The sequence below is a fragment of the Tyto alba genome, unplaced genomic scaffold (genome assembly GCF_018691265.1).
Source record: "Tyto alba isolate M040663 unplaced genomic scaffold, T.alba_DEE_v4.0 Super-Scaffold_19, whole genome shotgun sequence".
Taxonomy (NCBI): Eukaryota; Metazoa; Chordata; class Aves; order Strigiformes; family Tytonidae; genus Tyto; species Tyto alba.
In genome coordinates, this window is record NW_024881281.1 from 2,856,575 (window position 1) to 2,880,345 (window position 23,771).

General features: G+C 38.2%; 1 protein-coding gene across 2 annotated transcripts; it reads left to right on the top strand.

The window, feature by feature from the left end:
• The first annotated feature begins 1,083 nt into the window (after window positions 1-1,083).
• On the top strand, window positions 1,084-22,465 carry CA4 (carbonic anhydrase 4). Of its 2 annotated transcripts, none has more exons than XM_033004861.2 (8): window positions 1,084-1,254; window positions 12,508-12,561; window positions 13,382-13,552; window positions 16,119-16,276; window positions 16,988-17,080; window positions 17,351-17,414; window positions 17,881-18,044; window positions 22,254-22,465. In XM_033004861.2, exons 1-8 carry the CDS (start codon window positions 1,197-1,199, stop codon window positions 22,350-22,352), a joined length of 861 nt encoding a protein of 286 aa, XP_032860752.1. In that variant the 5' UTR covers window positions 1,084-1,196; the 3' UTR covers window positions 22,353-22,465. The 2 variants fall into 2 exon arrangements, with proteins under 2 accessions (XP_032860752.1, XP_032860751.1); XM_033004860.1 differs by lacking the exon at window positions 22,254-22,465 and adding an exon at window positions 19,109-20,881.
• Window positions 22,466-23,771: the final 1,306 nt, after the last annotated feature.

The window sequence follows — 23,771 nt, forward strand, 5'->3', positions numbered from 1 at the left end:
GAGCCCGCAGCTCACGGGAAAGGCAAGCAGCACTTTCTTGGCTCTTTTTTTTTTTTTTTTTTTTAAAAATTCAGTCCATGCTGGATGCTGAGGCTTGCTCAGTGCAGCCAGCACATCACTTCACTCTGTCCACCCCCTCATGGAGGACCGTTGGGTGAAGCATCTTCTTCTTGCACCCAACTCAGCACATGGATTGCATCCTCATGGGCAGAGAGGCATTGGGGGAAGGGGAAGAAGTTGTACTCCCTCTTTTGTTTTCCTCAGATATATCAAAATCCAACCCCAGATGAAAAGATGAAAATGTGTCTATAATAGAGATGATAGAGCAAAACGTAGTAGTGCCACTTTTCCATAGACACCTTTGTTTCTTGAAGATAAAGCCTGAATTGCCACTGCATCTGACATACGGAATTAAAATATTCAGATAGGAAAGTAATGGGGACAGAAAAAAAAAAAAAATTTGTATACATTATACTATAGTACCAGAAGCAGGAAAGCAAAGAAAAAGTATAATTAAAAAAAAAAAAAAACAAACAAACAAAAAAAAAAAAAAACAAAAACAACCCCCCCCCAACAAATAAACAAAAGCTGTGCTTTCAGTTAATTAACTAAGTGCAAAAGCACATGTGTAAGTAAGGTGTTGGTATGCCATCTAATAAACATTTCCTGCTACTGCACACAGAAGTTCCATTTTCCAGCCTCAAATCTACTCCAATCCTGAGGAGCTGTTTGGAGGGTTGTGGGGTAGGGATGGGGGGGTAAGAGAGTTGTTTTTCTGTTTGTTTTACTGGGTTTTTTGAAGCAAAACAGTAACTTTAACACATGCATTAATTGAATGGCATGTGGCTGTCAGGAAAAAAAAGCTACTAGTAAATAAAAATGTAGCAGTTTAGTAATAGGTTACTAAATGTGCATAGGTGGCAAAGTATCAGTTATTCACTACAGGCTACTTGCTTAGTGCTAGAAAGTCTTCCTCCTTTTGCCATTCATTTTGGAGAAATTAATAAATTTAGGCAAATCAGGAGTAGGGTAAATCTGGAGAAATTACAAAGGGGAGGAGTTCACCTTCCTGGCTATGGCTTTCAGGTCTGTCCAGGACTACTTACTCCAGTATAAAACTGAGAGCAGAAATATGATCACATACTAAGAAGTCTAATCAATTCTGGTTTCAACACTGAGCCTATTTAAAATAGATAATGGAATTGCTGTTCCTTGTTCTGTTCTCTCTGCACATTCTCAAGACAGAGGCAGTAGGTAAGTCCTTGCCTGCTCTTTCTAACCCCATGTACCAAGGTTACTCTTATGTATGATTTGTTTCTGAGTGTCACTACATACAGTACAGACTCTCTAATTCTTCTATATGACAAATTAAGAATGTTTTAGTTATTTCTCTGCTTCTTATTATTTATGGCAAAAAAATCAAGTATAAACTTTTCTCATGAATGGATGAGTGGTTAGGGGTTTTTTCACCTTTAGATTCTAGTTGCCTTCTTCCTCCAAGAAAAATCAATGAAGTTTGACTTGATCTCTATAGTTAATGATATATGTACATTTTAAAAATCAAAACAATTTATTTATCTGTAAACTTCTTAAAACTTAAAATAGCCTGTTTTAGTTTTCTACTCATATTGCTTTGCTGTTTATGATATAAGATGAAATTCTTATGGTTGCCTACTGAGAGAGAAAGAACAATATGTCTTTGCTGCATTAGCCCAGCAGATCCATCTATTTTTGCATTCTGTGCACTATGTACATAAGTACAGTATGCACTTACGATGACTAGATTAAATAGTGATCTATAATTAGTATTGAAAAATGCAGAAGATATTTTTATGCTTCTATTAGACCAGCAATGCTATAATATTGAATAAATCACTTTCCCTATGTAAATATCAGCACACAGCCTCAAAATTAAAGATAAACACTGCAGTTCTTAAAAGTAATGAAGGGTCTATTGTTTGCACTAAAATAGACTAGACTGCATTAAGGGAAAAAAAAAGAGATACAATATTATCAGAGATATCAGAGGGAAGCACTGCACCAAGAGCCTGTTAAAGGGACATGGTTTTAAAGCAGATCAAGATTCATTTGCCAGACTTAAAGTAACAGAGGTCTGAGATGCTCAGAAAGTACCTTATGGAGCAGAGCCTTTATTTCTCTGCATTTTCACAGCATGTTTTTTTTCTCTGTTCTTAATTAATTCTCCATATCCATGACTCAGTAGGTTGCCTCTTCCAGATTCTTACCTGGCAGTTCGAATACCCTCCCTCTTCTTCAGTCTGTATTTTGTGGGTATTCTCTCTCCCAAGGCTTCCCACATGTGGTACAGGCAAACAGAAACACAACGAACCTTTGCTCTTCCAAAGTCTACAACTAGTGTTTGCTTGATATTGATTACTGACTGATTAACACTTTTCTAAATTTAATGCTCTATTAAGTGATTTATTACAGGATCTTGAAAGACTATTTAGAAAACCCTTCTGGGCTTCATTAGATTAGCATTAATAATTAGTGCTTTAGCAGACGGAAGTAAGATAGGCAACGTGTACAATATTTTGTGTTGCTTTTTTCCCCAACCATGATTATTTCCACTTTCTTCCCTGACTGCAAATGCAAACCACACAGTCATTGACACACGGGAAACCTACTCTCTCCCCCACCTTCTTTTCCAAATCTTTTCCTGAGGTAGAAGCTTCACAGGTTACATTATGGTAAGTTAAAGGCTAAACATTCCAAAAAAACCCTCAATTTTTGAGAATCAGCCTAAATTATTTTTTGCTACACTGGAAAGTTTTGTTTTTTTTTTTTTTTAAATAAGCATATAATTTCTATCTTACTGCTTTTCAGAACTAGCCTGAGTGATACCCACTTATCAGCTCAGTTAACATACCTCCACCAGGGCTCTTTTTGTAATCTGGGCAGCCTCATAATTCACCAAACTATGACTAAATAGTCACTATGACTGATTGCTGATCTTTCAAATTGCTTTCAGCCTTGACCTCTCTCAATATCAGAGTACTTCTGTCTTAAAATTATTACTAATAGACCTTGCAGGGCTTTATAAAGAAGCAAGCTTCATTATCCCCATTCTACAAAAGGGAAACCGAGGCACACTGGTGCAGCCACCTGTTCAGAGATCAACCAGCACCAGGAAGAGAAACCATCTAGCTTGAATCTCCATTCAGCACCTCATCCACTGACCTAGATGGACCTCATTTAACATATGCCATTAATAGCTGCACTGATGCACCTCAAATGGCTTGCTTAGTTCCTTTGAGAGATCAGTGACCTTCTGGTACTGTTATTAGGCAGGCAGAAGAGAGGCAAAATGTCTGCAGTGTTCCAACAGGAATATTCCAAAGATTTTAAGACAGAGGTTTGTTAATGGTAAATTCAGTCTAGAGTCGCTCAGAGAACAATTACAGAGGACAGTAATATATGTCCATGTAGAAGTCTTGTGGTGGGGTTACAACTCCAACGTGTAACTGAATAATAATTTTCTTTGAGAGGAATTGAATGAACCCCAGCATGTCTTAACCTTTCTATTTATCACAGACCAGGACTCAGCCAGGAGAAGACACTCTCCCACAGTCCATGCTCTAATGCTTCAAAAGACTGATTCATGATAGAACATGGTTCCTCTAATTTTCTATATTTTGACTTACAGACTTTTTATTTTCAAAACCATAAAATTTACATAACCATGATGACATTGACTCTGTCAGCATTAATTCTCAGTCTGATGTTTCCTTAGGGCCATTCAAATACAAATTATACCTGATATCTCTATAAGCAGAATAATAAAAAATAAATGTTGCAACTTCTTCCATTTCCAGTTGTAATAATATAGACTGCATGTATATTTATAGTTGTATTTCAAATCCATTTTAGGGTTGGCAAAATTGGGATACTGGTGAACTTAGATACATTCTGGAATGAAAATTTTCATTTTCAGTTGTTTAAGAAAGAAGAATAATAACTGCAATGTAAGACCTAGAACACATAGGAAGGGCTGTAAGCCGTAGCTGGTTTAGGCAGTAAGCCGTAGGTGATTTAAGAGGTATGAATTGCCTGAATTTTCCTGTCTCTACCCACCTAACCCAATACATGATTAAATATAACTGACAAGCTATCACTGACATCTCAAAGTAGTTAACTCGACTATCTCAGTGCAGACAGACTTTTGGTCTCAAGTTATGATCTTTATGCAGGATACATTGCTTAGGGCTTCCTTCTCTTTCTTCCTTGTAATAAGTCAAGCTGCCAACATAGATTTAAAGGCTTATCTGAGTCTGCCTACCATCATCCATACATATCAGTGCATGCCATCATTGTCAGATCCACTGTATGCAAGAAGAAACAAGGACTCACATTTGTCAAGTTGCTGAGTGTGCACTGAGAGTAAGAGATGCCCACCGATACCGCTCTGTCCTCTCCCTTCTCCATGCAGCTACAGAAACTGCCTAAGCAGGCTTCAGCCAGCAAAGAACTTTCTAGCTTTATCATGTGTGCTGAACTAGTAGCAGCATTTAGTACTTAATATCTTTGAGACTCCGATTTTTTTTTTTTTTACTAATAAACTTCCCCATAAAACATGGATCCTGCATTTCAATTTTAGCAAATGAACTCTATAAGAGGGACTGTTATGGTGAGCAAAGGTTTAGCCACTGTCATATTTGACTTACAATTGCCAGAGTTTTATGGCTGAGACAGGAATGGACACAGACTGCTTGATCAGGATACCTAAGGATGCAAATCCTGTAATCTCAGAGTATACTTATTTCCTTCAACAGTTTATGATAAAGGCACAAAGTGATAAGGCATTGGAACAATTTAATTCTCACTCACTCTTTGACACTGAAATTCAGCAAAAGACAGAAAAGCACTTGCAGCAGAGCAGCAGATGAGTGGAGCCAGCGAGCAGCTCTTCAGTTAGCACTAACAGCCTGTTCCATTTTGGGGGGCAGAGGACCAAGCCCTGCAGGCAAAGAAACAACGTTGTGCATCACTGGAAGATTCCTGAAAGGCAGCTACGAGACAGTATTAGAGTAATATATGAAATAATCTTTGAAATTTTTTTAACTTCTTACATTTCTGTAGCCTGCCAGGGTCACATTCAGATATATCTCCATTGCACAAATGGATAAATTTGTCAGACCAAGAATGCCTTGATTCTCTTCGCACTAATCTTTGTCTGAAGCTCTTCAAGAACATGTACTGTGCAGACACATCTTGCTGTAATCTACATTCATCTGCAGATCCAGATTTCCTCTCAAAGAATTACGCATGTAAGCATTATAAGATCTTCTCTTCTGTCTCCATCACATATGAATCCAACAACTGCCCCTGTTCCCCATGCATGACTTCCAAACTGCCAAAGAGTGATTGCGTATTACATGTAGTGAAGAATGGCTGATGTCGTAGAGGAGATGAATCTTGCTTTTTTTTTATCTATGCTGGGTCTAAGCAGCATATGTCTGTGTGATGCCTGAATAGGCATTGAGGTTCTTGATCAGACAGGTTTTTCACTAGGCTGATGCATCCCAAGGCATCACAGCTCCAAGGTCAAAAATCATTGTTCACTAGTTCGCAGCCCGTTTCTTGTGACATGCAGTGAGTGGGCAATTTTCCGTGTACACAGTGGACCCAATCACATTATTAATGCTCCATTTAAGGATCAGCCTGACTAGAGAGAGTACACTACACTGTCATCAATTTGCATTAACTCACTGTTTGGCTGACTTCATGCAGAACTGCAGTGTGCTGCATCATCTTGTCCTTCTCCAGCATCCAAACCAGAGTGCTTTCCTGCTGCTCTTCTCTTCAGCTCTGGGGAAAGGGAAGGAGCATGAGACAGCCATACACAGGAGCCGTATGCTGGTGACAAGTGACATGACTTCAGCTTAAGAATTACTCTCTTCTATACTAAAATGTATCAGCATAAGAATTGGAATTTCCCTTATATGCTGCAAGCTGTGCTCTGTGATACTTAAGAAAACTGGAATCACAGTTTCTTCTACATTTAGATTTTGAAGACTGGAAGCAGAAAAGCTTTTTCAGAGACAGGTGCTGGTGTGAAACACCTTTCTCTTTGCTGTCCAAATAAGCAGCACAAACCTTTAGGTCTTCGAGACATGTTGCAAGGTCCAGTTCTTCAACCGAGTGTCTGTCTCCATGTGAACAGTTTTTTTTTACCCTGTTTGTGGCACTGCAGGAGATGCTTTGTTACATTGCAGAATATATTTGATGGCCTGTTATTAGATATTTAGTCACATCTCTAACCACAGGATCAATCATCATAAATCCAACACAAATGAATACAAAGGGACAGTAAAACCACAAAGTCATTTGTTTGAATTAAATTTTAAAAATACTTAAAAAAGGATTTCTGAATTTTATTTGATGCTGCCTCTGTTATAAACAAAGCAAAGCAAAATACCCCACAGAAGCAAATCACCTTAGCCCTGGATACTAATTTTTTGTTAAAGGCCAGCTTCCTTCTTTGATACAGCAAATTTATGAGGACACATATATGTGACAGAGGCTATGCTGCAACAGTATCACAGGTCACAGCTAAAAACATTTTCCTCACTCTCTGACACAAAGGAAGTAGTTTGCAAGTGTTTATAGGGCATATCTGGAATCCTCCAATCTCTTTCGATTTTTCCTTTAGTTTATATGTGTTACAGACAAAGACCTCATTGAGCATGTGATTTATGTATACATGTGCAAATTATAAACACTGTGCTCAAATCAGCTGTGGTTACTTGTAATGATTCACCATTACAATAAATCTTATTTTCACGGCTAACCCCATAATATCTTAGAATGTACATATATACAGATGTATATAATTATGAAAAACAAGATTTCCACATAAAAGTGAATAGAAGAGAGATGGATGATCACAAACATTTGTTTTTACATGGTTAGAGATACACAAATCTAGAAGTAAACATTTGGAACTGATTTTGCCTGTCAAAGTAGTTGATCAGGACTTCCTGAGGATGTGTAATACTTAAGAATGTATAAATAGACTTATGCATATATGCTGTCTGTGTTCAGCAATCTCATTAATTAGAAAGACAGATTTAGATTCTACTCACTTTTAAGTTGCTTTGTCTTTTGTACTAAAGATAATAAGTTTCACAAAGCAAGCTAAAAATAGAACGAGCTCAACACAGACCAAAGCTAAAAATACACCACATGCAAAACTAGCTTTTGCCATTTTCATGGAAAAAGGCAGCCTTCACTCTGCTGCAGAGCTGGCCGTTACAACAGACTTTAGGGATGGATTTGAACCTGGTGGACAATAGAGCAGTGAGGAGCACTATGGCATTCAGGGCAGCCTGGGCTTTCTGGAAAGCAGCAGCACAGCGGGAGCACTATCGGCTGGGTGTCTCAGAAAACAAGGAATTGTCAGCGAGGACATGGCTGAAAGGGTGACAAGAGATCTAAAGGGACAAACAAAGGAGTCAGTCAGTGAAAGAGAGAGAAGGGATTTAAGCTACAAAGCAAGAGAGGATATTCTTACTGTCTCAGTACTCCAGGCTGTTAGTGTCATAAAGGTCATTCACATGTGAAGAGATTAAATATAGTTAACAAAAATAGTTAACCATCAACATATAATATTATTAGATTTCCAACCACTTTATCCAGAAGGACAAAACCTGTTTAAGTAACTCTTTTGTGTGGATGGACAAATTAAAAGGGCAGTTTTCAGGCAGCCTGAATGCCACCTGTCTCATGGCACTGAGTCAGAGGAGATGTGGGCTTCCAAGCAGCAGCTCAGCAGGTCCAAGTAGGGCAGTAAGCAGGGAACAAGTAGGACAAAGTAGATTTAGGAACTTTTATGGAATTCAGGCAATCTGACCATGGTCCAAAGAGCTTAAGGGTCTTTTCCTAGATCACACAATAGCACATTGGCAAACTGCTAACACCCTGGCTTCCAGCCCAAAGCACTGTCCTCCATCCAGCTGCGTAAGTGAACAGAAGAGGGAGTTCTCAGCTGAAGGAATTTTTTGCCTCGAGTTTCCAAGCTAGGCTTGATAGCTAAAACAATTGAAAACATTTACAATAAAATGAAAACAATACATAATTGTATTGTTTTCCAGCTTTTCTGGTGCCAAGAAACAGCTTTGGTCAGGAAACCAGTTGTAAATTTGACAAGGAAGAAACAGAGATGAGATAAGTAGGACTGCTTACTTGCCAAGAGAGACTCCCTAAATTTAACTGTCTTGAACTTTGTGAAGGAGGAAGAGGCCTTCAGCCCAGTTCAGTCCTATTCTAAACTAAAACCTAGTAAAGTCAAGGCAACACCTGTGGTATGTTACATTGCCACTTAAATCCAGAATCCGTAATAGAATGTAAGAGCCAGGTATAGTTGATAATATAGCAATTATAAGTCCAGATGTGTATGTATGCGGAATGCATGTATGTATAATGAGTTATATTACCTCCAATGGTGACAAGAATGCAAATGTCTCTATTTAATGTCGATGAGGCAAGAAGCTTTTGAAAATCCTGGGTAGTACCTAATACTATCCCGAGCAAAGTGTGGATGCTCACAGTTTAACTCACGTGTACCAGCAAGGTATGGGAGTAAGTGATGAAACCCTCCAGGGCAGCTCATATCACAGTAGTAGTTTCAGCACCTCAACTACTCTAATACCCCCAAACCCACTTTCTGCTGCATTTTTCTGGGCAATAAAATAAACACCAGGCAAGAGAATGGGGGACCTGATGTGTGATTGAAGGAGCAGTCAAGTAAGAGGACTGCAGGGTGGGATTTGATCTGCACCGAGTCCCTGTAAGAAAGGGGCTTCAGAGAAAGAAAGACAAAAGACTTTGGAGTGGAAATGGTGGAAAGGTGAAGGACAAGTCAAGAGATGGGACAAAGGATGGATGAAGCAAGAACAGGAATTACAGATTATGAAGGAACTATTTGAATGCTGTAAACTCCAGGGAGGGAAAAGAATTGTTTAGGGTGGTTCGGTGATATTTCTAGGAGTGATGGGATGCAGATAAGCAAGTGGAAAATGTAAGCTATTAAACAGGAAACATTTCCTGACAGTGAAGGCTAATAGACTGTGGAAAAGTCTCCTAAGGGAAGTGGCAGGAGCCACTCAGACAATTAAAACTAGACTAGACAACATACCTTAGGGCATAATCATGCCTAAGACCACAGACAACTGACTGGATGTGACAAGTGTCTTTCCTTCTTGCTTCAGAAATAAAGCCATAAAGCCCAGGGGGAAAAAAAGGAGCATTGTAAATGCAAGGTCCCTATATACAGGGAGAAATCACACCTGACTCAAAGTCCAAATGCAAATTTCCCTTGTAAGCGACACAGGGTATGGCAGTTTGGTTGCTCATGAGCAGTATATACACAAAAGATTCTGTTCTCTAATGTTACATTACCACCAACCAAAAAAAAAAAAAATCTAATTCACAATAAACATTAATTCATTGTATGCTCAGGCATTCTGCAGTGTTTAATTAGCTGATTGTTTAAGGTTTAACAGCTTTAAGGACCTTTTTCTTATGAACTACTGAATTTATATCCTGTTCTACCTCTCTGATACCATCCAACTTTCTAAACCACAATTGATAAGTACCTGATAGAAAAACACTAATTCTTTGTTAGTTTGTAGACTTAAGGAATTTTGCAGAAAGCTTGCAAAATTTAGACACTAGTTATTTGGAGTATGTTGCATTCAACAGAAGAAGGGAAGAGTACTCATGAGTGCTGGATATAAGGCAGCAGTAGCCACCTGAGGGCTGGATTCTTTTTTTATTTTGATTTTTTAAACTTTTTCTCCCCATCGTCTTGATGTGCAGGCCGGAAGATTTTTAGGGTGCTCATGTGTCAATCTACTAAGACATGACTGAAACCCACAAGCTTATTTAACACAACCTGCCAAATACCTGTCAGCTGGTAAAAAGTCAGGGGTTGCGTTGTTTGAGAAGGGTTGGGCTCTCACTTAGCAATGAAAGGCTCCATAACCCACTTCCATTTCACTCTTCTGGTACAGAGACAGTGTCAGGACCACGGACAATATGATTTGGTGATATTTACCTTCCCTCAGTGTTTCCTGTGGTCATCTTTGATTTCTGTGGTTCTATGGTCTAAAAGCTCCACAACCTTGCACTGAATGAACAATGAACCTGCTGCACTTACTCCTAATTGTGAATCATATTGACTGTAAAATTTGATTTGCATTACAGTAATGCTTGGATGTCTAAGTCATGATCACACTCCCATTGTGCAAGGCACTGTGCAAACCCAGAACGGTAGACCTTGTTCCAAGAATTTACAGTAAACAGAACAGAATAACTCAACCGACCTTGATTTCTCACCTGACAACTTCCCTCTCTGCTTTAACTCACATCCCAAAGAGTTTGAGATCAAATCTTTGCAGAAAACTGTCCTCTCACGCTGCATAGGTGCTAACCACCTTTCAACATTTGTGTCCAGGTTACTCCTGCAGTGCAACATCTTTTCTCCTGAAGGTTCGTGCACGTATAACTTGCAGAGAAAGACCCAATCACGGGGTGCTGGTGCAACAATTGTTAAAGCTTATACTGAGTGCCGGGCTAGAGCGGTTGCCAAAAATATGTCTGCAATCATTCATCCACACAAACATTAACACATATGAAACATAACCGAGCATTGTGAAGATTGGCTTACCTGGTATTTTCTAGGTGTTTATTGATTAAAATATCGATTAAGGCACTTGATGACATTTGTGCTTGGAACTTCTGGTTCTGCTGTTTCCCAGCGGAGATGAGGAATCGCTCAGCCCTTCTGGGGGTCTGGCCACTATCTTCTGTACATGGGCCTGAAAAAATGCAACAATCAATTTTAGAAATGACAGGTCCTAAAGCTAAGTTTTGTGTATGTTTAGAAGTGTGTCAAAACCCAAAACTTTATTGAAACCATTTTTTTTATAATATTAATGGAACAACAATGTAGAAATCACTACAGTTCTTACAATATAAACGTAGCAGTGTTGTTTACTTTTCTTCTCAATATTACTAACCATTTGCTAAACTAGAAAGTGAGTCAACATTATTTACAGTTTTCAGCATAAATTTAATTTTTCCTAGAGATGAACTAAAATATTATCAGTTTTTCAAGATCATATTAATTGCCACAAGCTCATCCAAGTCTCCCTTCTGTTGTTATAGCTAGCCACATTTTGTATCAAGGTTCTATTTATAACTTCTAAATACTTATTAGATAGATGGTATTGCTGTGTTACTGATATGAAGATAAAGGTGTTAAAAGCAGTTATGAGCCCTCCAATAGATGTTACAAAAGATCACAAATTATGGTAATGCAGAGTTTAATGACAGAACTCCTCCATAATAATCCCTAAAAATCGATTAGCCATTTATTAACATGTCTATAATTTACTAATCATAGGCAAACATAAACTATATTATTAATAATGATTATTAGAGGTTTCGAGTTGTTATAGATTAAAGTTAAATAGCCAAAGACAACTATTCCTCTTAAAGTCCATTTAAACTTTATAACTGTCATAAAGAACCATTGAAGCATACTGCAATAAACAAAATAGTCCTGGATTTCCAGACTAGACATATTTAACCTAAATCAGCTCTCTTCCCCTGAATTTCGTATTTATTCTGACAATGAAAAAGTAAGATTAAGACATTCTATTGAAAAATTTTGCAGCCATCTGTGTGAGATCACAGCTGAGTGAGAATAAAGATTTTTCATGTCTTTCAGGAAATGAGATCTTTCATTTCTTAAAATTCTTTATTGCACCAAGTAATCTTTAAAATAGTTCCTGGAACAGAGTGAGATCAGGCATCTTGCATAAGCAAATTTACAAGTATATGAAAGGATGGCAAGTACAGAACCGATAAAAAGAAATTTATTTTAACACTACATATATTCAGATGTGGAACTTTTGCCTTGAGAAACTGCTGAAGCCAAGGTTTCAAAACCTAATTATTTAGAACTGCAACCCATCCAGAGTTCTAGTATTTCCTGCTAGCACAGTTTTTGGAGGGAATATTAACAGGCATAAAGTGATTCATTAAAGACCAGGAGGAGATCTAGAGAGAGGGCAGAGCTGCCTACTGCAGGATTTTTATGCTCTCTTCTGAATTATTTGATATTAGAACCTAGTCAGACTTGCTGGATGGTGTGCTCCATATTTTTAAGAAATCTTTAGCATCTAAAAATTTCTTTAGAGCTGAAGCACTCACTGCTTACCAGCTATTGTTGTTTATATATTTAAGAAATTAAACAAATCTAATAAAACTGGGCAGACAAGCCCAAGAAACTGTCAAAACTGTGTGACCAGTCATCATTCTCTGAGGATCACAAGCTGCAAAGTCCTTTCACATCTGCTTTTCTGTACAAAAAAAAAAAAAACAACAAACAAACCAAACCCCCAATTTTTACAGCTTTTAATTAATCTAAGTTTGAATATCTGATTTTTTTTCTTTTTCTTTTTTTTTTTTTTTTTTCAGTTGGAGGCCACTGGTGCTATCAATCACAGAAGCATGAACAGCCAGCCTGTGAAGGTACTGCTAAACAATTTATTTTTCCAGTCACATTAGTGCTTGGACTCTTCTGTTTTGCAAAAGGTTTCTTGATAGGAGTAATATAAAAATTCACACATCTCAGCATTTAATGCTGCATGATCACGTTATACATAAATGTAAATTCTAAAGAGGATACCTAAAGAAATGTATTTTGAAAATACCAGTGTTTATGCTAACCTTTCAGTTTGTTTCAACCAAGGATAGAGCTACAAATATAAAAATAAGTCTAAATGTGCTCCAGAAGTAATCACCCCAGCAAGGTGGGTATAGACAGCTACTGAAATTCTTAAGGACAATTATGAAAAGTCCTAACATTCTACCTTCAGCTGCACCTTTAGTTTTACCAGAAGCATTCATGTATGCTGCCTGCTCCCTCGCTCATCCCTTGGTCCTGTCCAGCTCTCCCTGGAACCATCTGTTCTGGGAACAGCATTTTACTCCCAGGACCACCATTTTTTTTTTTTTTTTTTTTTTTTTTTTGGTTACAGTTTCCAGGTTTCTATAGTTTCTATAGTTCAGCCAGCCTCAGTGGTAGTTCACTTTCTATTTTACAGCCATTTACATGTGTACACTTTCCTATTAAGCTTAATAGAACATTCTTGACACATACTGATATTTTTAAAACTACAAAAAATTATATACTAAGAAAGCTCCTGTATTAAATTCCAACATCCAAAGACCTTTTATTCAAAGATGTCTCCAATTTCCCAAGAAATAATATTTTGACTGTTGGGTGGTGTGGCTTTATCAAGGATATGCAGTCTACAGAAAAAAACCTATTTTCTTCATCCTTAAATAGATCCTCGACAATGGTATCTAGTAGATGACACCTGCAATGGAAACAAACAGTCACCTATCAATATTGTCACCAAAAATGTCATTTATGACAACAGCCTTAAGCCACTGAATTTTGAAGGGTATGATGTGAAGGGGTCTTCAAAATGGAACATAGAAAATAATGGACATACAGGCAAGTACTGTCAAATTATTACTGTTATTATGGGATTTACTTGTGCCTTCACTTGGAACCATCCATTTGCTTCTTCCATGTCCAGGGCAAGGTGTTAGATATCACTCCTGCTACTTAAAAGCAAGGAAGAAAAAATAAGATAGCACCCCTATATTTCAGAAGTGAAACTTTCAGAACGTCTTCTGAACCATGGCTTCCTTGGAATTTTGTGGGAATTATTGATTTTTTGGGATTCTGGACACCGTCCTTGAGTATCTCAGCAGAAATTGGTTCTGTGTGTGTGCAGAAACAAAGCTCGAGATGTCTAGGGAAGCTCTGAGTCAAACAGCAACCTGTAAGACTAGGAGGTGGGTGAGTATACTGTTTTAGGACAACAGTTTTGGCAGGGGTCTATAATTTCTGCTGAATGCTCCTATGCCATTCATTTCCGGGCTTGCCCCTTCTGACCTTTGCTTCTGCACAAAGGAGAATTCTGCTGAAGAAAAATATAATTTGCGAAAGTCATTCAAGAAGTGGCTTGAAATGTGTGTGTCTTACTAGTTCTTTAAATAACGAGATGAAATCTCAGATTTCAACCTGTTTTCTCTACGTGGAAGTAATCAAGCTCAAAAAATGTGAGCTTGTTAATCAGCTACTTACTGATTCAGTAAACGTATCAGCAAACAGCAAATCAGTAAACAGTGAGTGAATCAGTGAACAGTAATTTAGCACTGTTTCACTTCCTCCACTTTTCTTCACTAAAAGCAATACTAATGATGATGTTTCAACAATATGTTAAATTATTTTAATTTAAAAAATAAATCCGTTGTCTTTTTTTTAAAAAAAGAAAAGTATTGATAGGTGTTCTTAAAATCTTAGATGGATTGTTTTAACTGCCAAGTCCCTAAAATGGAAAGTTGCAAGTGACAAGTATTTTCCTAACTTAAAATGGAAAGGGAGGAAGGTAGACAGCTGAGTAGATTTTCACAGCCAGGATTTCTAGTTTAAAATATCAATATATTGACAGACCATAAGAAAAAGTCATATTTTGACTTTCCACTAGTATATGGGTTAATCACATTCCCATTACCAAATGATATTATAGAATCTCCATATTACAGTAGCTGTGCATAGAAATATCTTTTACACAAAGATTAACATTCATAGGAGTTGGTCAGAACTCTCATCTTTCCCAACCATGCAAAAAGATTAGGTTTTTAATCTGAGCTTTTAAAATTTCTTCCTTCTGAGGGCAACCAATTCCTGTGCTACAATGAGTACAAAACTGGAACTGTTATTACTTAAATTACAACAGCAATTAAAAACTCTGCATGAGATTAGACTATCATTATGTTCGATGATGTGCAGATAGCAAAGGTCAGTGTCTCAAAGGTCCTACAATCTAAATAAACAAAGTCAACAAAGATATGTTACTCATCCATTTACAGATAAAAAAGCAAAGTAACTAAATGACTCACGCAAGCTTCCAGTTCATTTGGAATCAGAAAAGAAATTAAATCTCTGGGGCATCAATTCAGGTCAAAACAATCTTTCCTATGGAAAGAAAAGTATTGTCCTTATTGTAGAGGTTTTAATAAATAGACTTTAAAAATATATCCCAAAAGTCTCAAACACAGGAAGCGATGGTGACTTTATGCTAGAAAAATATCTCCTATTTTCCTAAGAAAATCTTGTTTTGCTGTTAACAACAGAACAAGCATCACATTAAATAGCTATAATGGCTTAGATGCTTAGGTTTAAATTGCAACACTACTCTAAATTAAAACAGAATATCTTTAAACCCTACCTAAAATAAATGTTACAATGCAGACAATAGGAGATAAAAATGATGCTTAAAACCCAAATAAACCGTGGTCAAGTTTACTATTAAGAATACTTTGCTAGAGGGTGTTCTCCTAGACAAAAAATGAAGGAATATAAGGTCTTCTGAAAGGTAGCTCTGACTCCTGGGGTTATAATGGCATTGAACAAATCCCTACAAATGCCCTCAGTGCAATCAAGGAAAGACAGTCTATTACCCTGTTTTCTTCAAAATGCAATTAACTGATGATATTCCAAAGGATATATCGATGGATGCCATAAAAATCTGTAAAACCCTTACCCCAGAACAATCCAAAGCAGTGCTTTGTTCTTTTTTCTCCAGTTTACAGAGGGAAACAAGTATCATCAAACTTATTTTATTTATTATTATTTAACTGAAGTAATGGGTGGCTCAGCTCTCCAGCAAGTGAGGCTCTACGAGTCATTCAAGTTCACAGAGCAAATCCTAGGTAGAAATGGAAACAGAAGCTCCAAGTGCTGTGCCGTAGAGGGATGTCCAAATGCTGTTGCATATTACTGGGAAGTGGGCTGTGATATTTCTCCCTTTCATTGCAAATTAGTCTCAGCTAGCATTTTGCAAGAGTTCAGCTTCTTCAGAGTTGAACTTTTATATCACTTGGTATGAAAAAACAAGCCAAAACTTGAGGATGAATTTGGCTCTCATGAACATGCATCTCTCTACTCTCATCTTCTATTAATGTACAATCTGATTTTTTAAAATATATAATTTATTTGTTTTCCCCAGTTAAAGTAACATTAAGCACATCCCCTAAAATTGGAGGTGGAGGCCTGAGAAGAAAATACAAGGCAATAGAATTTCATTTGCACTGGGGAGTCAAAGATGTGCGTCATTACCTTCCTGGCTCAGAGCACAGCATAGATGGAGAAAAACAAGCCATGGAGGTAGGTGAGACTGTTCATGGATTACAGCTTTTTACTTGAGAACTCTCTTTTTAAGACACTGTTGCACAAAAACTATTCACTAGTTCTCCTATGAAGCCCCAACAGTGGAAATAAAGAGCGGAGGACACGTTGCTTGCTAACCAGAACACCCAGGAACACCCACTAGTTTTGCATAGCAAAGGCACAGGACAGACAACAAATCTGGAGTTATATAGCCTTTTGGGAAAAGAAATATTTCAAAGTCTATACATTCTGATTACACTCTCACACGGCTTATTCAGATTATATATTCATTTCTAGAACTGCAACCATGTAGAATTGTGACTATGTAACTGAAAAAAAATACTCTCTTCAAGGCAAGACAACTCACCAGTGTTGATACACATGGATTGGTGGAAGGAAACCACCCTGCTTTCAAACCATGATGTAAAAATCTGCCTGTTCCGCTGCACAGGCTGAAAATTGAGGGCTGCAGCAGTTCAGAGAGCCCTTCACCTTCTGGGGAGATGTATGAAACGCTAGCATTGTGGATGAATGAAGTTTCAAATTATAGTCCACTTAGGTCAAGGGCCTTGAGCATCCCCAGCCTGTGGGTCACAAAGCAGCTCTGATCCCCTCAGCGTAGGTGCAGAGCAGCAGACAGGCCACACTTACAACAATGAGCTGTAGAGGAAACCGAACAAATAATTGACCTTGGCTATTGTGTTACAGCTTCATGTTGTCCACATCAGAGAAGATGTTTTGAACATAACAGAGGCAAAGAGAAAGGCAGATGGTGTGGCCGTGTTAGCATTCTTTATAAAGGTAGGTAGACAAATTTTGAATTGCCCATCTCAAATTTACCAGTGGTTTGACTGAATGATCAACTGTGTTAATGTTACAGTAGTCCAAGACCTCAGGCTCCCTGCCTTCTTCAGGCATTTGGTGCCAGCACTCAGTTCCTTTACTCTTTTCTATATTCTGCTTGCTGTTATCTTTTAGCCTTGTGGTTCTTTTCTGTTTAATTCACAATTAGTTTAAAGCAACCTGTTGTTGAGGAACGTACAATTTAGAATAAAAATATTTCCATTTCAGGTTGAAGAAGAAAATAAAAATTATGCAACTCTAATAAATGAATTAGAGAATATTAAATACAAAGGTAAGACACTTATGTTGGTCAAAATGTAACATATATTTATTTTGAGCACATGTGCTACCAGGTGATTCATGGTCCAATCCTGTTCTAATTGTAGTAGAGATTGTTACTTGAAAGTCAAAGCCAAAAGACAAAGGTTAGTTTGTCAAGCACTCAGAGCATCGCACACGGGAGAAAACCTAGTTCTCCATATTTGCAGTAAAGAAACCCCTCAGCACCAGAATGAGTATTTCTGCTTCTGCAGCAGGAAGCACAGTGAGAAGAAAAACATGCAGAGAGTTGGTACAAGAGTGTTCATAGCTTGTGCTCTGCAGGACCCTGCAGCTGGCAGTCAGGGATTTCACAAGCAGTGCACGAGCGTGGGGATGAGGCTTTAATGTAGCCACGAGCAGCAGCCGTGTTCAGACAAATGTGACCAATACCTGCAGCTGCGCTTGTTACAAGCGGTATTTCCACGTGGTTTGTCTAGGGCAAACAGCACAGATGGAGCCTTTGCCCCTGAGTTCTCTTCTCCCACCCAAGGAAGACCTTGGAAGGTACTATCGGTATGAGGGCTCCCTCACCACTCCTGACTGCCATGAGGGTGTCATCTGGACAGTATTTGAGAAGCCAGTTGAATTAAGTATTTTCCAGGTAAGTCGCAAAGGGGTATCCTGGAAGGTCTGCTTATGGTTAGTCACGCCTTCGGCTGCCTGCTCATTCACACAATTTAACACAGACTTTCTCGCTGCTCCACTGCATCGTTCCTATGACACGCACACACTTGCTTGGCATTAGCCTAAACACAGTCCCTAATGCCAGTTTTTTGACCCTATTAAATCATGTATCAAAATGCATCAGGAAAGAAGAAGAAGCAGGAAATGATGATGTGAAAAGAAAGCCAAAAAACCCCACAGGTAAACACTTAGCTCAGCGCATCGTCAGCAGCACTTCCACTGCTGTCATCTGCTCACCCCCAAATTTCACTGTTTTTCTCCTATTGTCAGGATATCAGAACAGGATACTTCAAAACCCAAATTTTGAGTCTATTGGCATCAGCTTTAAGCAACCCATTTTTGTCCGTTAGGGAGGAACAGGAGACTGAATCATGACTGCCTCAAAAATACAGATTGTTCAGCTGAGAGAGTACATGACTAAACAATTCAGATGTCCTGGAGTGGACTCTCAGCAGTGCTGCTAGCCAGCAGAGCCTGGCCAAGAGCTGGCGTCTGTATTTTAGTTCCTTACCTGCAATGTACTCATAATCACTTCAGTCCCAGATCAATGCTTGGCCACACACAGGTCAGCATAGCGCAGGACACAAGACCGAGCGTCTGCTCACTCTGGGCCAGCGGCACGCTGTTAGAAATTTGAAGCAAAGAAGGAAATCTTAGCCCTCTGACTTTGTGTCACTGTGGTGTGATGGACAAGGACAGGACTGTGTGTGCCAAGAGGACTGGTGTAACCAGGTCCTTGAGCTGGACAAAGTATTTGGCTCACACAGAAAGGAAGTCCCCATGATTTCCAAGGGTAAAAGAAGTCATCTGTTGGTGACCTCTGGCAGTAGCCTCCATCACATTATTTCCTGCAAGGTTTAACGCATCCATACAGTTCAAAACAATGCCACAGAACAAGGCACTGCGGATTTATAATATCACAATTTCCAGTGTGCCATGGAGAAAGGATTTAACAATCTTCTTTTTCTTTGACGTCTGCAGATTTCTCAATTTTCAACAGTCCGCTTTGATACAAAGAACTCAACTCACATGGTTGAAAATTTCCGTCCTGTCCAGTTTCTGAACGAACGAAAGGTGTACTGGTCCAGTGCCAGCATCCTCCTGCCTACTGCTAAGGTTTTAATGTTGGTCCTGATGCTTACGTACATCCTGAGTTCTCTTTTCCAATGAATACTTCTTACCTCATCCAAAGTCCTGGGATTTTTGGAGGTTTTTTTTTTGTTGCTGTTGGTTCCTTGTATCAAGTAGTCTCTCTAACTACCAACTCATGAATCATATCTCAATACAGAATTTAACCACTTTCTCCTCCAGACACTAACCAAGGACTTCTGTTGCTGCTCTTATATAAAATCAAAACCATTGCACTAAACCACAAGAATTTGAAGGAACTGTGAGATAAAGCTATGAAGATTCAAATTAAAAAAAAAAAAAAAAAAAACCAACGCAAATAAAGCATTAGGGTGGATTATCTGCAAGCCTGTAGCTTTAAAACAACATTGGAAGGACACTTTACAAGCTATACAGAGGACCTTCAAGAGGAAACTGTTCTTAAGTGCCTATGAAGGGTTTTGTCTGGAATATGTTTACATTCAATGCTGCAAATCAGGAAGATAGTAACATGTGGAGTAATTCTTATCCCTACATTGTCCTAGATGAAGGTACAATACAGAGCAAAATAAAAATGCTCACACACAATTGAGCAACATCTGGGTCATCCTGTCTAGTGAAGGTTATGTGACAAAACTCATCTGTACTAATATAATTTCCCCCCCTTCTTCCTTCAGAACATATACATTTAATTTTTAGCTAAGGACACTGGATTCCTTTTATCTAATCTACTGATTCTGGATTTCAGGTTTCTCTATTAAGTCTATTTATTCAGCCTAGTACAGCATCCTTCTCTAGGATGTCCACACTTGAGATGATGTGCTAAAAAGAAAAAGGGAAGCTCAACCACATACACCAATTGCACCTCTGTGGAAATTCATTCTCTTTGGAGGGCTGCATCTGTAACATGAGACTTCGATGATCCTTTACAGCTTTAATTTGGCTAATAAAATGGGACAGTTCAAGAAACGGCTCTTTTTACTTTTTAGTATCACATTTTATAAGCTTTTAAATTTCAATTTGAACATTTCAGTGTGAACATTTCCCTATGAATTGTTTCCTTTTTTTTTTTTTTCCATATAACGTCATTCCTGTAAAATATTCACATATGGTTAAGAATCACAGTTTTTTCAAGAAGACTGTGTTTTGAACTGATTTCTTCAGATCTTACCCAATTACAGAAAAGCTCAATATATTAGGAAATGGGATTTCCTTATATTATTCCAGTTCTCTCTTTGAGGACAGACATAACCGTTTTCTTTGGCTATTGCCATATAACATGTTACAGCTTCTTTTAGAATTTTAGATTTTGGTCACACCAAGATAGGATTTCATAATAGCAGACTTGCATATTTTTCTTAGGATGTTTGTAGAGATGACTTTATGCTACAGCTATATGGCCATTTTCAGGAAAAATATGATAGTGGGACTAACCACAGCTCACCAAAGGAGAAAAAGCAGGGGGAGAAATTATTTTCATACTTAAAAATCAATAATATAAGCTTAAAAAAAAAAACACATGGGAAAGAAAATTCACTTTTTTTATATTTAGAGGAATGATTAGGACTTTAACTGCATTTTTAGTTAAATAAAAAACTTTTGAGAAGCAAACATAAATGAAAGATTAAAGGTGAACAGAGACCTATATATTCATTGCCTTGAGTTTTTATTTCTTTCATCCTTGCTGAAGGGAAATCCACACAACACTCATTCAGAAAAGGAATGTGACTTTTTTTCCCTATTTTCCTCACAACATTTAGGTTTAGGTTTGCATTTTACGGGGCGATTTGCAGTACACTGCAATGTTTCTGATGTCAGCAGGCTTCTGGAGATTTTATTTCACATGGGTCATCTTGGGTATTACCTGCACATAGCAAAATTGCTTTGAGTATAGCAGCTTGCTCAGCAGAGCTGGTGCACACACCCAGCCCATCAGGTAGAGGACAGGCAGATTTCTTACAGTGAAGGAAAAGGTACCACAGATTTACCCAGTGTAACTTCACCTCTGTACAAACAATTGGCTAGTGAGTTAACCAGGATAAACAGGTGTCTACTTACCCATCTCTTGAACATCTGTGTTAGTCATGTCCATTACATCCCTCAGCATCCCACAAGTAGAGAATGCATCAAGAAATTAAGAGGAAGGATGCTTTGTTTTCAGGCTGTTTTACAAGATGTAATAAATGGAAGTATTCTGAAAGGCTCACGTTTCATTGCTCTTTCTAGATTTACAAGCAGCATGGTAAACAGCACAATCTCATACAAAAGTCCCACAGGGATGGGAGCTGCTGTTTTAAAGACAAGTATTGCAAATACTCCTCAAGATGCCTCCACTGAGAACAATTCCTTTTTCATTAAACAAGTCCCCTGCATCTGCTGGGAGTACATATAAGAGCCCACTATTCCTCCCCATTCTGATTATTTACTAATTTCATGAGGTGATTCTCATTTCTTAGGCATCTCTCTTCAGGATGGTTGGAAGAAACCACGGAGGATCTGGGTCAACTGTCATTTGTTGCTAGTGATTCGCAGGGGCAGCCTTTCACTAGGTTGTGCCTCATTTTACCATGTGGATAGAGAGGAGCATTTACAGCAATTAGTTATGATGTGGGAGGATCTATTTACTATGAAATATATTAAAACATAACTAGGAGGAAGAAACAAAAAATCTGCTGAAAAGATTAGTCCTCTATAAGTAGTCTCCTGCACAATTCTCAGCATGAATAAAATCTGAATTTTATGCCAATGAGGAAAAGGGAAATGCTACAGTCTGCACCTGTGTCAGTAATTTAGTTCAATTTGCTCTTTGTCAGAGGTACCTCTTTGCAATCAGGCAGATACAGTATGTTCTGGTGCAGGACGTGACAATTACAGGACTAATATTAATGCAGTGAATAAATACAAATCTACAGCAAAAGCTATTCATTTAAAAAACCAGTAGAGACAGGAAGCCTTGAAGTGAGACATTTGGTTTTCTTTTGTGAAAACAGTCATGGAAAATTAATTTGCTGTTCCACAGGTAGCTTCAGGCAGAGACTTTCAAGAATTGTGTCTACACTACATTTGGCATGAAACTTCTTATATTGCGAAGACACTGGGAAACGACAGTAACTCCTGAAGAACTACTAGCCAAGCTGTGACAATACAGGAAAGGGTGGGGGAAGGAACAGAGATATTTAGAAAGACCCAGAAAGAACAGTATTTTCCCACGTACAGAAAAGTTAACACAGAATTTTGTTAATACTTTTCACATATGTTGGAGCCAGAGTTGAAGACTGCTTAGTTTCTCTGGCTGAAAACTGGAATACAAGAGAAAATTAAACAACACTGTAAACTAAAATTCACCAGAGGTGTATGTTTCAGGTTTAAAACAAAAAAGAAAAGCAGGGGCTTTGTCAGTCTGGATCAAGTTAGAGGTAGATTAGCATGTGGATTGCAGAAGACCAGACATATGAACCAATCATGTTCAAGAGTGCAAAGACCAAAACATTTTTAAGATTATCAAAGTTTGTCTGTAGCTTTTCTTATGAGAACCGTGTCCTTTGGAAGCAGCCTGCAATTTGGTTTCAGCTTTGCCTGTAATGGTTGTCGTGGTAGAGGCCATTCACTGTAAATTTGAGCAGCAGCTAGGGACTCACCAGATTTTAGTAGGTTGTCCCCATTTCTAAAAGTTAACCAAGCTGAGATTACATGGTGTTGTATAATGCATCTGAAAAGCAGTCCTTCTCTAGTTTTGGATCAGACTTTGATTTGAGTGGAAGCCTTCAGACTTCTGAGAAGTGAAGGAGTAGATCTGCCATATGAACACAGGTTCAGCTTCACTCCCTCACAATCATCTGACTATTGGCCCAGGAGCAGTGTGGGGGTGATAGGAGGGGCAGGTACAAAAAAAAAAAATCATAAACAATATGCTTTCAGCAAAACATTTTCTCAGGAAGTAAAAAGAGACAAGGAAGCCTAGTCATTAATCACAAGAAATAAATTTACATTATCCAGAAAGATTTTTAACAAACTTGCCAGCTTCATTTTATGGTCAGCTCTTCCTGCTGACAAACATGAGCTCAAAATGCACTTTGCTTATGTACAGAATTAATTTTTTCATTACTACTTGGGGAAAAGGATAAAGCTTTTTACTTTTTCCTTTCCTCCCTTGCCCATCTGGAAGTGGATTTCACAGGGAGGACAGCATTTGCCAGCACATCCAGCAACCTTCCTGTTAAACAGATGTCATATAGCAAAGACATGTAAAATAGCCTCCATCCACCTATAGTCAAAAAAGGATACAGAGAGGTCTACCTAGCTTCCCAAGCTGGCTTTGAAGTCTAATAAATATGTTAGTATCAGGTGCAATGTCAGTCAACTCTGATCCTAGGGCGGGGAGGGCCACTGCCTCTTGTTGTACCTTGCACAGGAGACAACACTCCACCACATAAAATATAGTTGGACTTGATGATCTTAAAAGTCTTTTCCAACCTAAATATTTCTATGAAAAATGACACTTGGAGACATGAGGCTCTTTTCAATAGAGTTAAAAGCG